At 41.5% G+C, this 15,248-nt stretch overlaps 3 protein-coding genes across 9 annotated transcripts in view; 2 read left to right on the top strand and 1 right to left on the bottom strand.

The window, feature by feature from the left end:
• LOC125771938 (uncharacterized) overlaps positions 1 to 7,819 on the top strand; it is a 162,316-nt gene extending 154,497 nt beyond the window's left edge. For all 7 annotated transcript variants that reach the window (XM_049443136.1, XM_049443137.1, XM_049443142.1 and 4 more), the window contains 8 exons: positions 1,235 to 1,426; positions 1,502 to 1,651; positions 1,727 to 1,962; positions 2,034 to 2,438; positions 2,525 to 2,939; positions 3,006 to 3,399; positions 3,475 to 3,688; positions 3,827 to 7,819. In XM_049443136.1, coding sequence (XP_049299093.1) covers positions 1,235 to 1,426; positions 1,502 to 1,651; positions 1,727 to 1,962; positions 2,034 to 2,438; positions 2,525 to 2,939; positions 3,006 to 3,399; positions 3,475 to 3,688; positions 3,827 to 3,932 — 2,112 coding nt within the window. In that variant the 3' untranslated portion in view covers positions 3,933 to 7,819. The remainder of the gene's footprint in view (positions 1 to 1,234; positions 1,427 to 1,501; positions 1,652 to 1,726; positions 1,963 to 2,033; positions 2,439 to 2,524; positions 2,940 to 3,005; positions 3,400 to 3,474; positions 3,689 to 3,826) is intronic.
• Positions 7,820 to 9,244: 1,425 nt separating this feature from the next.
• LOC125771985 (COP9 signalosome complex subunit 3) lies at positions 9,245 to 12,102 on the bottom strand. Its single transcript, XM_049443236.1, has 7 exons — positions 11,580 to 12,102; positions 11,345 to 11,499; positions 11,179 to 11,269; positions 10,287 to 11,017; positions 10,037 to 10,219; positions 9,888 to 9,955; positions 9,245 to 9,795 (listed from the first exon to the last, which is right to left on the bottom strand). Exons 1-7 carry the CDS (start codon positions 11,632 to 11,634, stop codon positions 9,780 to 9,782), a joined length of 1,299 nt encoding a protein of 432 aa, XP_049299193.1. The 5' UTR covers positions 11,635 to 12,102; the 3' UTR covers positions 9,245 to 9,779.
• Positions 12,103 to 12,360: 258 nt separating this feature from the next.
• Positions 12,361 to 14,760, top strand: LOC125771955 (zinc finger protein 227). Its single transcript, XM_049443176.1, has 3 exons — positions 12,361 to 12,583; positions 12,642 to 13,934; positions 13,993 to 14,760. Exons 1-3 carry the CDS (start codon positions 12,524 to 12,526, stop codon positions 14,530 to 14,532), a joined length of 1,893 nt encoding a protein of 630 aa, XP_049299133.1. The 5' UTR covers positions 12,361 to 12,523; the 3' UTR covers positions 14,533 to 14,760.
• Positions 14,761 to 15,248: the final 488 nt, after the last annotated feature.

Below are 15,248 nucleotides of genomic sequence, written 5' to 3'. Positions count from 1 at the left end.
AACTCTCCTATCCATTTGGAAAGTGCAATACTATTCACAAAATATGCTCCACTAAAATCACTTTGATCATTTGCTATCTGCCAAGTGCTTGAGGTTATTCCCACAATGAAACAAAAACGTATCCGAACAAAGTTCCAACGTACCACAAACTGATGGAGTAAAGCCCTTCGAATACTATCCTGCCGACGTTCGATCGACTTCCTCCCGGGGTCTGGCTTTTCATCAATTAATTGTATTGTTCTATTGCTTCGTGTTAATTAGCCGAAGCACATTGGAAACATCTCAACAGCACACTTCGCAGAGACATGTGCTTTATGCTCAGGGATAAATAATCGAATGACAGGCAACGCTAGGTTTGCGTACGTCCTCCCACTAAATGGAATTGCCCACTGAAGTGCATTTGCACTGACCCGAACACAATTGAATTGTAACGTTACGATGCATGATTTACTTACCGTTGCACTCGATGCTCTGTAATGTCCTTAGTCCATAGGTTTATGTCACCTTTCTCCATCAATGTGTTTAGTGTCATCTGGTTTGTCCCACCAAAATTTAAACAGTTGGTTGTTACCGTTGTATGCTTATAGAAATAGCAATTTCACTTAACAAAGGTAGGAAAACTGAATCACAGTAACATTATGCTGTATGGTATAGAGGACAAAGATTTCAATGAAAAAACGCACCTTTGTATTGGCCAAATCAAATTGGAGATGATGCACGCAAAACTTTAAATTAATCTTTAAGGAAACATGTTTTACCTAGAGTTTGAACCTATTTTGTTCTGTAGCAAATAGACGTTTAATAAATGCACTAAAACCTACCATTTAATAGTAAAATCTGAATTAGGGGTTTTCAGTAGACAATAAACCCTTATTTTACTAGATGATTGAAGAGTTAGCCTTCTTTCTAGCCTTGTTTTTTAGATTTGTCGGAAACGTAACATCTACTAAACTTCATTATTTACTAAGTGCACTCAACCATAAAAACTATTTCTCTCGCTCGTAGCTCTCTCTCTCGCTCTCTCTACTATTCTCTAACCCATTTTATAGTATACTATCATGATCTTTTGTCGCCCTCTCTCTGTCTTTTTCTCACTAACGCTTATTTTAAGCGACTACAATCTGTCACTAATTTAAGTAGAGTGCGCGTGTCATTTTTTCTTACCTCAATACCCTCGTTCAGGACAGATTCTTACTCATGGTCTTATACGGGATTACTATTTCCCCTTTTGCAGGACTACATTACTGTCTATGATGGGTACACGACACGCGATCCAATCATTTTGAAAATTTGCGGTGGTGGTCAAGCAATACCGCAAGCTATCTCGAGCGGTCCAGAGCTGTTGGTAGAGTTCACCACATCACCTTACGGTACCTTCAATACACCGCAAACCAGTGGACATTCGCTGCATGGTTTTCAACTTGAGGTAAGTGTACACAATCTGAACGCAAGATGAAAGTTCTCATAATGCAAACCCTATCACATCACACGATTGTTTCAGGTCTCGGTACGTTTTGTTGACGTCCAGACTCCGACGTACGCGAAAAGTAAGCGTGTCTGTGAGTTTTGGCTTCGTGGAACTGGGCACGGTTTGTTGCAGAATCCCTTACACTCGCTAGCGCCCAACACAACCTGCCTCTATCATCTGCAGGTAAGCTGGACGGTTCAGCATTTTTACAACAATCGTGCTTATGTAATAATACGACCTTTTCGATTTTCGGCCCAGGGTACTGAAGCTCGTGCACTGGATGCAATTAATATTCCACGACGCTCGGGTGCACTATCCACCTCGCCGACTCGTTTCAAGGTGTGGATATCAGTACTGAAGTTCGAGCTAGCGCCTGAATTCGGTGCCACCGAAGAACAGCTGCTACAGTACCAAAGGACGGAGGATTGCAGTGGGATGCTAAGAATATGGGATGGACCTCTTAGAGAGGTTCCCAGCTGTAAGGATTTCGACTGGTAAGATGAATCTTCAGAGTACTCGGCGAGATTTGACGATTTTACTTACGAAGCTAACATTCACATTTTAGTCTCACCACCGATAAGGATGGAACACAGCGGAGCAGCATACGATTCGGTGCCAACACGACCAACATTATTGCCCGGTACTGTCGCGGTTCCGTACCGAGATCTTGCGATCATGGCATCCTCAATATGAGCAGCTCGCGACCATGCACCTTGTCGGAGAGTTACGTCTCAAGCAGTGACTTCGTCACATTGGAGCTGAAAACATCCGATTCAACCGTGCTTCGTCCACTACAGTTTGCACTGCGGTATGAATTCGTCGATCTTCTACAGGATGGAACCGCTATCGGGGGCGAAAATGAATGTCATCGACGTTTCGCCAGCAGCCAGATGGAACGCAAGGGACCGCATCCTATACGAAGCGTGCGTAACATATTCCTCTTCGGCCGTGGTGGAGCAAAACATTTACAGTGAGTATCATCTTCGTATGTTTCGTTGTCTTTGTTTAACATGATATCTGGAAATAACGATATGTTTCTATACCTGCAAACTACAGCTGCATCTATCGCTTCGAAGCACAGCGCGGTGAACGTGTACGTATCGAAATTAATCGTGCCATGACCGGCAATCGGACGTGTGACTCACGTGTTGATCCTGATACGGGTCGATCGTACTGCTTCGGCGATAGTACGGCCCGGGTCGAGATCTTCGAACGTCCCTGGCACGAATCGATTCTCTTTCCGCGTGGATGTATCTGCAATTCGACCAATAATTCCTACCTGCCGATCGTGTTCACATCTACCGGTCGCGAGGTTGAGATACACTTCAGTGCTGCCAACATGACCAATGGGGATGATCCCGATTCGCTCAACTTTGAGGCATCGTACGAGTTTGTGAAGGGTCCAATGATGTGCAAGGACGTGCGTCGTAAGAACGCCATCACCGGTGTAGTTAGTCTCTCGTCGGGTGAGGTAAGTATTAAGATATTAATACTAGCTAAGTATACAATAGTACATTACATTTTGTCCACCTTCCAGATCGAATGTCGTAACCGCCCATGGCTGATAGAACCCTCCTATGATCGGTATCTGTATATACGTCTCAAGGCGCTGTTCCTGCGTAAATTCAATCCAGCTACGCCGCTTGCATATAACGCTAGCTTTAGTGCTGTAACACCGATACGCTGTTACACTAAATCACGCGTCATCATAACAAATGGGGAAGGCATTTCGGTGACCGCCTGTCCGCTCCCCGAGGAGACCAAACATCGGCACGTGGTGGAGGTGTTCAGTGCCGGCTGGGGTCGTAAGCATCCGTTCTTCGGTGCCGAAGCATCACGAGTCGTGTCGGTGGAATTCCTCAATCCGGACGAGGGTGGCCATTATGCGTTTAGTTGGCTGGAGCTTACGAAACGTCCATCGGCAAGCTATGGTAAGCGATAGACACCCTGTGCGTTTTTTTAAAGTTCAACAATTATACAACTTTTTTTCAAATTCTCTCACAAAGCTTTAGTACAGGAAGAATGTCCCTATCTTTGTCCCGATCTGAACGCTTGCGTGAATGCTTCCATCTGGTGCGATGGCATCGAGCAGTGTCCTTCGGGAGAGGATGAAGCCTTTACACACTGTTCTGCATTGCTTCGGCTACCAGCAGAGATACTGGCTGGACTGAGTGTACTTCTGCTGGTGTTATGCTGCGGACTATTCGGATATCTATACAGGTACTGCTCCGAAATTTATGCAATCTTCACCAATTAAATAGACTCTTAAGAGTTTCTACTCAATTTGTTACTATTTCTTACATATGATTTGCTTCATTCTTCTCAATCTTAATACACCCACTTTATGTGTTGTTTTAGAAAAATCAAACGAAACTGTCGACGCACGAGCGTTCTCCAGACGCGCCTGAAATCGCTCAGCTCGATGGATACGGCCGTGTTCGAGGACAAGGAGGTGATTTGCTGACAAAACGACAATTCTGTACGGTACGTCGAAATCGACCGCGTTACCACGGTCTGACCGCGTCATCGCGCAACATCAGATGCCGTACAGAATTGTCTTCCCATGCAACTAAACCAAACCGACGATATGCCAAACGATCGCCAAATGAGCGACATCAGTGAGCAGCAGGAATATGATGGACTGAGCAATAATAGCAGCAAAGTATCGTGTACTTCTTTTCTACTCTCGGTACGCAGCACCACATCACCGTGGTGGCGTGTATCACCGGACGATAGAGGATTACTACTGAGAGTGTCGCTACACTAGCTGCTAAAACGATTAAGCAAAAGAGCAACAAACTAACTAACTTTACTACTTGTAGCGGATGTAGTGGATGTAGCGAAACTAATCATTACTACTAGGAACAAAATAAACGGCACCGGAAATCCGGAAGCCATCTGTTAGTCATTCTAATTCTACAATTTTACTATAGACCGCGTAGGATGAACATAAAAGGCAGAAAGCAGAACATAAATCAAAATGGAAAAGGAACTGTCCCCACTGTCAAAACATGGGAGCCAAAATTGAAGCCCTTCGACCTCGGGATGGGGATGAGGTCACACACTACTATGTACTACGTTTTAGTATTACTTCTAGTAAACGATACAAATCAAAGAACAAAACAATTACTATGTTATAATTGATAGCTGAGAGGTTAAATGGACGAGATTGGATAGATGGACTGGTTGTGCGGCGGCGGATCATATGTACTACCCCCTTGGAAGAGTAAAATCAAAACATCCAAAAACAAGTGCTCCAAGCTTAATGGATAGAACTTGCTTGTAATAGTTCCCTAACACACAGAATGGGTAAAAAAGTCGATTATACTTTTACTCCGTACTAGTGTGCGATCTCTTTACGATTCAAATCTAGCAAACAAATTGTGTACTTTTGCTCTCACTTTTTCTCTGTCGAGCACGCAAACTTGTGCCCCTTATCCCCAATATCCTTTTCCTTGTCAGAGTGACCACTAAACGTTGTACTACAAAACAATCCAACTTTTTGCAGAGCTTTTAACGAACGTTTATCAAACACAAGGGTACACAGACCTGCTGTCAGCTGTCTCTATGACCGTGTCCGTATTTATGCCTCAATTCTATGGAGGGTTTAAGAAGCGAACGAGTATTATTAGTGGAAGGAGAAGTATAGGATTTATTAGTGAAATGGTTAAAGCAGCAACATGCGTCGGTTACATTAAATGGAGGATGTAAAAAAAACGAACCGATCTTAACGGTATCGATATGGACTTGTTCATTATTAATTGAATTTAATTATATCTAATCAGCGAGGGTAAGGGAGTGTACAAAACAAAACAAAATGGCTGGTATGAAAAAAAGTCATAAAGCATCCCATGTGCTGAACAGCATATTAAAATCGATTAAATCAAACAATTTAAAAGCAAACAAAATGATAAGACGCGAATGATGAGAATTTTAAAACTTACATTAAACGTAAATAGAATATAATAATCGCAGTCGCAGACTAAAACAACATTAACTAACAAAGTAACGCTCGGTAACACTTCCCTTCACTGTGGCCCGTTACGAGGCGAAAACCGATCAGGAGAGAAGGCAAGATGATACGATCCGGATCCTTTTTTGCAGTGTGGTGTCGAGATAGACAAACAAAATAAAAAAAATGTTTCATAATGAATATAGGTCTGTTGTGCGGTTTGAATTCAATTGTTAGATCCTTCCTGGGACGAACACGAGTTACGTAGATAACTAGTTTATTAATGATAGAATCAACAGGAAGAAGAAATAAAAACTTAACGTACAGAATATATCCCAAATCGAATCGGCACAACGTTCATGGTTGTCCGTAATGAGCGATTTTTTCCACTTTAAAATAAAACGGACCAAAACTAATGCTATACTGGGGCTTACACTTACCGATCGTAAGGGAAAAAGCCTGGATCGTGAAAGGATCGTGTACATACGAGTAAGTGTTACGGTGGGAATTGGTGCAAACTACTGCCATTACATTTTGTAACGGGAAGTTCTGTCACCACACCACGACCACTAATGACTAGAAAGAGCGGTGACAAACAAAATGGACGAACGCAGCAAACTCCAGCATGATTTTCCGTTTATTAGGTTAGTTTGGTCATATGTAATATGGCGGCGGTCCAGAAGATAGATTATTAGTCAATTTACCATGGCGGTAGCATACGGATTTCCAACATGTGACGTCAAACATTTCAGGACACACTATAGTATGAGTAAGAGCGTTTAAAATACATTAAAACTGCCAACTCGTTACTGTGAAAACCAAAACACTCGGTCACTGATATTTGGAACAACTCGCAATCGTTAAGATCATACCGGAAGTTCATCGTTCATAGGCAAATAACAAAAACGAACCCTCTAAACTGCCAAATGCGTTCGATTTTGACACGCCTAATGTTATTTACATGGCCGGTCCGGTTATCTATTGTCTATTGAGGTCTTTCAGTTACACGTACCGCCATTTCGTTGTACTTTAAGATGCAGTTAACGATGCTAACCGCCATACTGTCCATTAACGTTTACACGAATCCACGAATTCTCGGAATCGGAACCATTGACCCTGAAACCATTGGTGGTGAAAAGAAATTTGAAATTACACAACCAAAAACTGCCAAACTTGTTGAGTAAATGAATTAAACTATCAATCCTTTATTATGAACGGGTGTAAACACTTTTTTCGCATTCAAATTAGTGTAATTCGATTTGTTATCAGTAAACTCGCTGCATGACAACAAACGATGTGACAGAACGACACCTGAAGGTTAGTAAAAATGGAACAATGTTAATAGATGTAATTCAAACTAGTCATGGAGCTCACACACGAACACAAGTGATCCTTTCCCATAAGTCAGCTATAAAAGAAATTCGGCCTTGAGCCTACACAAAATAAAGTCAAACACGTAAACACACACACACCTGTTAGAGAATGCAAAGACAGGAAAGGATTCACTAGTAAACACTTGTTAAATCTGATGCAAGAATTACAAACAAAAAACAACTCAAACTAATGCTGCGTTTACTACCTTTGCTGAGTTTAATAGCTAATTTAGAATGGAGAAGCACTCCGCATTCTTTTTATCGACATGCGACACACATCGGTGTAAATAGATGGATGTGATACGTTCGAATGTAGTGAAACAACGTTTGGAGCGGGAAGGTCCTTTCTCCACTTCTTCAGGAGTATCGATTTCCAACAAACAGCACTCAATCGCCACTGTCCCGAAACAGAACTACATGAGACAGAAGGAATGTTTCTAAACCTTCTCGCAAACAACCAGAAAACAAAAGTTTTACAAAAACAATAGGATAAACAAATACAATTTTTCCCCATTACAAACTTGCCAAACAATGTAGAATGAAAAAAAAAAACAATGGAAACGTTTCCTGAACGAAACCTCCTGATAATTCATAGCAATAGATAAAACATGCGCCCAATGCTCGTATCCCAATTTTCTCTACCAAAATTGTTGTAAAATAGTTAAACAACACATCCTTTACAACAAAAGAAAATCTACAGAAAAAAGACAGTTACAAAGTAGAAAACCAATCGCTTATTATGATGAAACAAAACTGACAAAAGCACCATATAAAGAAAAACAATACGCAAAAATGATAAAACAAACGGAAAGAAAACAAATAAATTACACAACAAACAAACTAAAAACAAACGGTTGCACTTCTCAATTCTGATTTACCTCAAGATAAAGAGGCATATATGAAAAAAGCAAGACGAATCCAAGACTTCATGACAATAAAAAGGGGTGGACGGCAGGCAGTGGTGTCGATTAGGACGGTGGATAATTGTTTAAACTGTGAACAGGAAGTAGAAACAAAATGGTTGGACGTAGCGAAAGTGTAATCCGGTAAGAGCGATAGAAAAAAAAACACAGAGAAAAGTAGATTTGTAATGACAGAAGAAAAAATACAAGAAAGTTAAAAATAATTGTAAAGCGATAAACGAAACGAAAACTGTAAAAGAGTCAGTACTTAATATGAGAAACGAAAGCATGCGATGAACACTCGACATACAGACACAACAACAGACATGTCAAATGCAGCTACGAAATGTTCCTTTCATTGTTTTGTTTGTGTGCTACACTACCTCTCTCGGGTAAAAAAAGACATTAAATTAAACGTTAACGTAAAGAACAGTTTCCAAACACACAAGCTGAGCAGCAACTGAGAGAGAATGTGAAAAAAATGGATACCCCCTAGTAGAACAGTTCGTTCGTTTTTGTTCGTTTAAGTTTCATCAGAACCTTCTTTTGCATACAATGCAAACATGAAAATGAAGACACATGGAATTTAAGATAATCTCTCTTAATGATATAATGTTTAGCAAACAACAGCGGTCACATTAGCGAACGAAGCGATACCAAAACGAAGCATCTTTATATAACCCAGGGCAAAACGCATTGGAAAAAAAACAGAGGAAAACACGTAACATACAAAACCACACGCGTACCACTTGAAATGATTGAAATACATTATTAAAAAGAGAGGGGAAAAAACAAAAAATGTCAAAAGCTAGAATAATTTGATGGTCGCCCGTAAAGGGCGGGCGGAAGTGTAGCCAGTTAAGAATGAGAATGAGAAGCTAAATAAGTGATCCTAGGTATTCACGATGGGACTGTAGGAATGTTTAGAAAACAAAAAAGTGAAATTTAAAAATTGTAAGAAACAAAACTTTACTCCGCTAACAATAGCAATTTCAATGAAATTTAAAAGTGAAAAAAGACATCATGAAATGAAACAAAAGCATAACAGAACAAGAGAAGAAAAAAAAACATAAGAAATAAAACAACTCAACCATATCATTGAATTTCAACAGAACCGTAACGTAAAACTGTATAACACATGTGCATAATGTCTAGTGATGTATGGCTTTACTATTATTGGTGGTATCATGTTTATGTTCCACGATGTTTGCCCATGTAATCCATTGATATTATTGGGTACAAATGGTTTTTGAGTTCGGTCTAATACATATAAGATTGTAAACCAAATTTCACCTGGACGGCATGAGAAAAACACCGGACGATGTTGTCCTTAAAGTTCCCTAGACTGAGTTGGTTCAATTGCGTGGATTTGTCCACCGAAAAAGTTAAAAACAATTACTGACAAACTACGATAATTGGCCCTCATCATGTTTTAAACTGCAAACCATAGAAAACACAAAAAGTAAGTAATTATATTCACTAACCTCGGTCATTAATTTCGGCTTAACATCTTTCCTTCTGCACGAACAACTTACAAACGACGCCGTGCTTCACATTCTCAGATCCGGTCTTCATTTTATTACATCGATCGATTACTTCACTTCTTCTTTATCAACATTTGTCGCGAACTTCTCCACAGTGACCGCCAAGAGACCGAGCGGTCCTAGAAGGACAGGATGACAACCATTAACGGGAAGCTTGCTGTTATGCAGTTTTTTGTTCTGTTCATTTGTAAGTGTGCTTATTGCCTCGAAACCACTGATGCGTTTTGGGATAAAGAAAATTGAACGTAATGTGAAACGAATGAATTTACATATAAAAAAACGGATGAAATTGGTTCTGTAAACACTTCGCAGCATGCTTCTGTGAAAAGCGTTATCCGATTGTTTTGTTTCCCTTTTTTGTTTTTGCTCTTTGCGTTTTCCACTCCATTATTGGCCGTTTCTCTTTTAAGTTTATCAGTTCGATTCGTTGGGATTCGTGCCATTCCTGTTCCTGTCCGTTGTGCATGCCCTTCTTACTGGATACCGTTTTCTCGTTATGTTGGGGTTTTTGTTTTCTTACTTTTTTACATAATCAACAATTTATTCCGTTGGATCACTGGATTTTGGAACGATTAAGGAAAAACAATCATATTGTTAGATAAATCGATTCACGAAATTGGTTAAATTATGAAAATAAATCTAACTCACCTACTATAAACCTTCGAATTGCAACCGATTCCATCATCTTCCTGGTTGCCAAACGATTTTTTAACAAACTAAAATGAGGAAATTGTGAAACAGTAGTATGTATTAGCAAAGCATGAAGCTTTGGCTAGTTTCCCATTTCGTTCACTTACCACTGGGTTGAGCATTATCTCTTCGTCCATCTTAAGAATTTGCTTGTTCAGCCCCATCACTAAGCCTATTTGATGCTGCACCATTTCGAACACTTCCTGGTCGTTGTACTCCTGTGGATCATCCTTGAACACGACCATACCATCTTTTTGATTAATGGTTGCAAATATCTCACCAGATTTGATCTACAATGCAGAAAAACATATTTCTATTTCGTCGTACAAACTCTACACCCTTCTCCCGGTTACGTACCATATTAAGAATATATTTCTCCGCTTCAGCCGGTCCGCTTAGCTGCACACGGCTAGCCACATCGGCCAGTGACAGCGTGAGAAACGTTTTCGTCAATCGCTGAATATTCTTCTTATACAGCGACGAGACGACCTGCTTCACCAAACCCATGTTCGTGTCCCGCTGGAACGTGTCGCGGAACTTGTTCACCACGTTTCGCACCTCATCCGGTGACGAGGTGTTGTACGCGCTGGACAGATCATGGTACGCGTGACTGAGCGGCTTCATAAAGCGGGTAATCACCTGCGACGAGTACTTCGGTATTGGGAGCACCTTGCCGTGCAGAATGAGCGACACCAGGATGTACTTCTTGTACGATTCGAGCATAATGTGCGACATCGCGAGGGCGGGTGTTGAGACGGCCACCTCGAAAAAGTACAGCGCCCGCTCGTAGTTCTTCACCGCAGTGTAGATCATACCACCGTAGTAATAGTACAGCAGGAAGTACTTCGTGTCCGCGTAGTTGTCATCGGTGGTGGCGATTGCGGCAATATCGTAGTCCAGCAAGCGTATCGCCGGATTGAACACCTTCGCGCACAGGCACAGCTGACATAGGTCGGCATGGATGGGTGTTAGCTGGTTGTTGAACAGACGTATCTTTTCCAGCGCAAGCACCAGCACGTGTATGCCCTGAATGATGTGTTGTTTGTTTTTCACCAGCGCCGTCGTCAGATGATGGCAGAGTTCGTAATCTAGCAAACAAAACAAAGGAAAAAGTTTAGACAACGTACTCTAAATTGACTTGAAACCTGCCTTCTGGGGATGCTCCATTGGCAACTTTAAGCTTCGTCCCTGGTTACTTATGCTATATGCAAGAAAGTGTCATCAAAGTCACCAAATTGTCAAAACTTACAAACTTGTGGTGCAAATCGCACTTGTTCAGCATCGCAGGAGGTGATGAATTCCCGCACACTCCGTAGAACGTTATCTGTATCTTCAACATTCTGTGAATGAAGTATAAATGGATATGTAAATCACATCATCAAAACTCTTACAAACCGCATGCGTTTGAAACTTACACTCGAATCGTTAAACTTCGCTGATAGCACGAACAGGTAACCCAACGAGTGCTGCTGAATATCTAACGTTTCCATTACATTGTCCAGGATGTTGCCATTCTTCGTCACAAGCTCGACCGAATCGATTAAATATACCACCAGTTCGCGAAAGTTACCTAAAAGCGGGTTCGTACAGTTATGAAAACAGTTCCAATCGAATAATCATCTTTGTTTACATAATTTCTTTGCCTCTTACCTGCACTACTCTGTGTACGGACGAAATTAACATAATACTCTAGCGGGGAGGCCATTGTTTACAACACAACCGCCTGGGTCAGGCTGTTTTGCGGACAGAGACAGAGCAGTAGACACGCTGCTACTAATGGTTGGAGATGGACGTTTTGATAGATAACCTTTTCTCGAAGAAACTGATGAAATAAGCAGCTCGCACGGTGGTTTCTTTCTGCCGTTTCGTTTTAGCACCTCCGCAGGGACATGACCATACCCTATCTACTTCGAAACGATCTACTCTTACAACGATGAACTAAACTTCCGTCCCGGTTTGGTGCCGCACCGTTACGCAGCTGCTATTCAACACGGTTTGGATGCTTATGTAGACTTCGTTGATAAATACGCTCGATGAAGATGGCAGAAAAGGGGCTTGATGTATCACAGAACCTCAGAATTACCGAACAAGGAGGGCTTTTTTCTTTCGCGCAAACGATTCTGTGTCGGCAAAACGCGAATGTGTGTTTCCGAACGAGAGTGGAAGAGAAGAAACGTCAACAGTGTCAGTGGGCATGTGCGCCAAATGAGCCCTTTTCTGGTGAAAATTTATTATGACACTGGTTGGTAGTTGAAAAAAGCCGAAATAGATTTTATACAAATATAAAGAGAAAATAACATTCATCAACTAAAACATCAAGTTAAAAAAGCTTACAATATCCTACAAGCGAAACAAGTTCTTCGTAATGTTTATGCAATAAAATAAAATCATGCACAAACCGTATATTCTTTTTTCTTCAATAACTGGCAACACTGCCACATTGGAACTGTCAAACAACGATACCGGTTGTTTTTATTTGTTTTTAGAATTGTTGTAGCGTTTTATAAAAATACAGAATAATCGTACCTATCGTATCTTTCGCCGATAACAACAGCTGTTTAATAAATGTCCGTCATACATTTGGGCTAATCGATATGTTCATTAAACTGGAATTAGATTTCAGCAACAAAGGAAATGTTAGCGGGTCCTCTTCGGTAAGCTTTCTGACACGAGTAAGTAGTAAATAAAACTAATGGTGTTTATCAATTTTAGAACTTGGATACTTCTATTACTAATGGGGAATATTATCAAACTTCGTCGGGAAGCAATGACTTTGAAGGAGTAGATAATCTCCCATCTAGTGGGAGAACCCGAATGAGTAAGAAAGACGCCGAACAAACCGGACATGTGAACCAAAGGTATGCCTGTGGTGATTGCGGATTGGTTATCTACGATACGATGCAAGAAATTTTGCAGCACATGGTTGAGAAGCATGGAAATGTTAGTCAAAAAAGACTTACATACAGTCGCATGTCGAACGACGTAGAAGTCGGTGCCAAACTTGACTCCAGTGTCCATCCATCAACATCCTCCAGCACTTGGCATTCGTCATTTGAACAATCTTCTTATCGCAGCTCATCGTCATGCGAAGATGAGCCATACAATCGCATGTCGAACGACGAAGAAGTCGGCGCCAAACTTGACTCCAGTGTCAAACCATCAACATCCTCCAGCACGTGGCATTCGACATTTGAGCAATCTTCTTACCGCAGCTCATCATCATGCGAAGATGAGCCACAGAAAAACAACCAACCAAACCTGAAAGGTGCCCGACGAACACGGGCTAAAAAATTACAACCGGAGCAAAGCGCTCCTAGCGATGAAGAAAGCGAACAGGAAGAAGACTTTTTGCAAACCGTCACACTAAAATCTTTGACGGAAAAGTTCCAGTACGAAAAACCACACAAATGCTCCCGTAAAGGTTGCCCGTACAAGTTCGCTTCATTCGATATTCGTGATCAACATTTGCGCTGTCATGCCGAAAGCGACTCCATACCGGAAACATCCGATGGCAGCACTAAAGCTGGCATCCCAAGGAAACGTTTCAGCTTTAAATGTAGTCAATGTGACGGCAAGTTCGATTCCTGGAAACCATGCCTAATGCACTTGTGGAAGGAACATCAGATTGATCTTGGTATGCTACGCTGTCCGGTGTGTGAGAAGCGATTTGTATACACCGTACACGTGTTTAAGCACCTGCTAACGCATCGCCTGAACCAAAAGTCGGATGTTCCCTGTCGGGTGTGTGGCAAGAAGTTTGTTAACACTTCGCAACGCTCGGTACATGAGGCGTTGCATCAGAAGAAGGATATGCACGAGGACGAAGACGAACTGGAGGTGAAGGAAAAACCACGCTGGTACGCGGAACGGCGATGCAATATCTGCAAGCACATGTTTTCCAACTCGAAGATACTTTCCAAACACATCAAAACGGTACACTTGAAAATAAAACCCTTCGTGTGCAACGTGTGTGGTTACAAATGTGCTCGAAAGGCAACACTGAACGTAAGTGCAAATGAATTGTTAAACGCATTCGATTCTTACCGTTTTTTATCACTTCCAGATTCACATCCGACAACATTCAGGTTTAAAGCCACTAACCTGCAAAAACTGCACTTTCCGGACGGCCGATCCAAGCGCTCTCAGCTACCACGAACGGCGCCATCGTAATGAAAAGGCATACCAGTGCAAAACGTGTGGCATCAAGCTTGTGCAACCGAGCACGCTACGCAGCCACATACAAACCCAACACCCACAGGAGTACCAGCAGATGAAATGCACACTGTGCGACTATGCGTCGATTAATGCACAGAATCTAAAACGGCACCAAGCGAACCATAAGGCGGGTTTGATAAAAACGAACGATGAAGATTCACAGATGGAAGGTGACATTAAGCGGGAATATAATCATCGGGCCCAGCACGGTATGGGCGCAACGGATAATGGACGTCAGCCACAGCATGTACCGGAAATTTCGTTCGATTGCTTTCTGCCGCTCGAAAGCGTCGATTCCATGGTGCACGACACCGGTGGCATAACGATTCCGGCTGCTGTCGTAACCCTGCCGGCTGCACTGTCCGAAGAGACACAGTTCCCGATCTAAGCTCTTGCGATACGATTATTTTAACATACAATAGATAAAATTATTTTGCTCTTTCGCATTTAAATGTATCGAAACAAAAGGTAGCGCATTTTCTCGCTGACGTGCTAGTAACAATAGTAAATGAAAGAAAGTCTTAATAACCGAGATTCCCACGTACAGGAATGACTATGCACGTAGGGATTACTTCATTGTCTAAGAATAAAATAAGCAAGAAAAGGACAAACATAATCGGGATCTAATTCAATAGCATCAAATCATAAGGTGCCTGGCAACGAGAGCTGACAAAAAGGTGAAAAATTTGTCAAAACGGAGCTTTTGTCACTTTGTTGAGCTTTTGACAAAATTTTATTTTGTAGAAAATCCACGAAAAAGGTTAGGTGCCTGGCAACGAGAGCTGACAAAAAGGTGAAAAATTTGTCAAAACGGAGCTTTTGTCACTTTGTTGAGCTTTTGACAAAATTTTATTTTGTAGAAAATCCACGAAAAAGGTTGACAAAAATGGTGACAAAAAGTTGACAAAAAATTGACGTTCGCTCAAAACGTAAACAAGCGCGCTTTAAAGAATTGCTGACCATTGCGGTGTTCTCATTCGTTGAATTAACTGTATTTCATCCCTGCAAGGACACAGACCATCTTAATCAATTAATTTAAAGCCAAAATCACTGTAAAACTGCTTACATCGCGTTGAACATTCGTGTACGTTGAAGATGATGTAG

The sequence above is a fragment of the Anopheles funestus genome, chromosome 3RL, assembly GCF_943734845.2.
Source record: "Anopheles funestus chromosome 3RL, idAnoFuneDA-416_04, whole genome shotgun sequence".
Taxonomy (NCBI): Eukaryota; Metazoa; Arthropoda; class Insecta; order Diptera; family Culicidae; genus Anopheles; species Anopheles funestus.
Note: the sequence above shows the minus strand (reverse complement) of the source record. Positions and strands in the feature narration are given on the sequence as shown.

What these genes read in the sequence shown, in the direction of transcription:
- LOC125771955 (XM_049443176.1), top strand. Translation starts at nt 12,524, where the DNA reads ATGTTCATTAAACTGGAATTAGATTTCAGCAACAAAGGAAATGTTAGC. An exon ending in ATGTTAGCGGGTCCTCTTCG is followed by an intron (nt 12,584 to 12,641) that starts GTAAGCTTTCTG and finishes TATCAATTTTAG; the next exon opens with AACTTGGATACTTCTATTAC. An exon ending in CTCGAAAGGCAACACTGAAC is followed by an intron (nt 13,935 to 13,992) that starts GTAAGTGCAAAT and finishes TATCACTTCCAG; the next exon opens with ATTCACATCCGACAACATTC.
- LOC125771985 (XM_049443236.1), bottom strand. Translation starts at nt 11,634, where the DNA reads ATGGCCTCCCCGCTAGAGTATTATGTTAATTTCGTCCGTACACAGAGT. An exon ending in AGAAATATATTCTTAATATG is followed by an intron (nt 10,220 to 10,286) that starts GTACGTAACCGG and finishes TCTGCATTGTAG; the next exon opens with ATCAAATCTGGTGAGATATT. An exon ending in AGATAATGCTCAACCCAGTG is followed by an intron (nt 9,956 to 10,036) that starts GTAAGTGAACGA and finishes TCCTCATTTTAG; the next exon opens with TTTGTTAAAAAATCGTTTGG.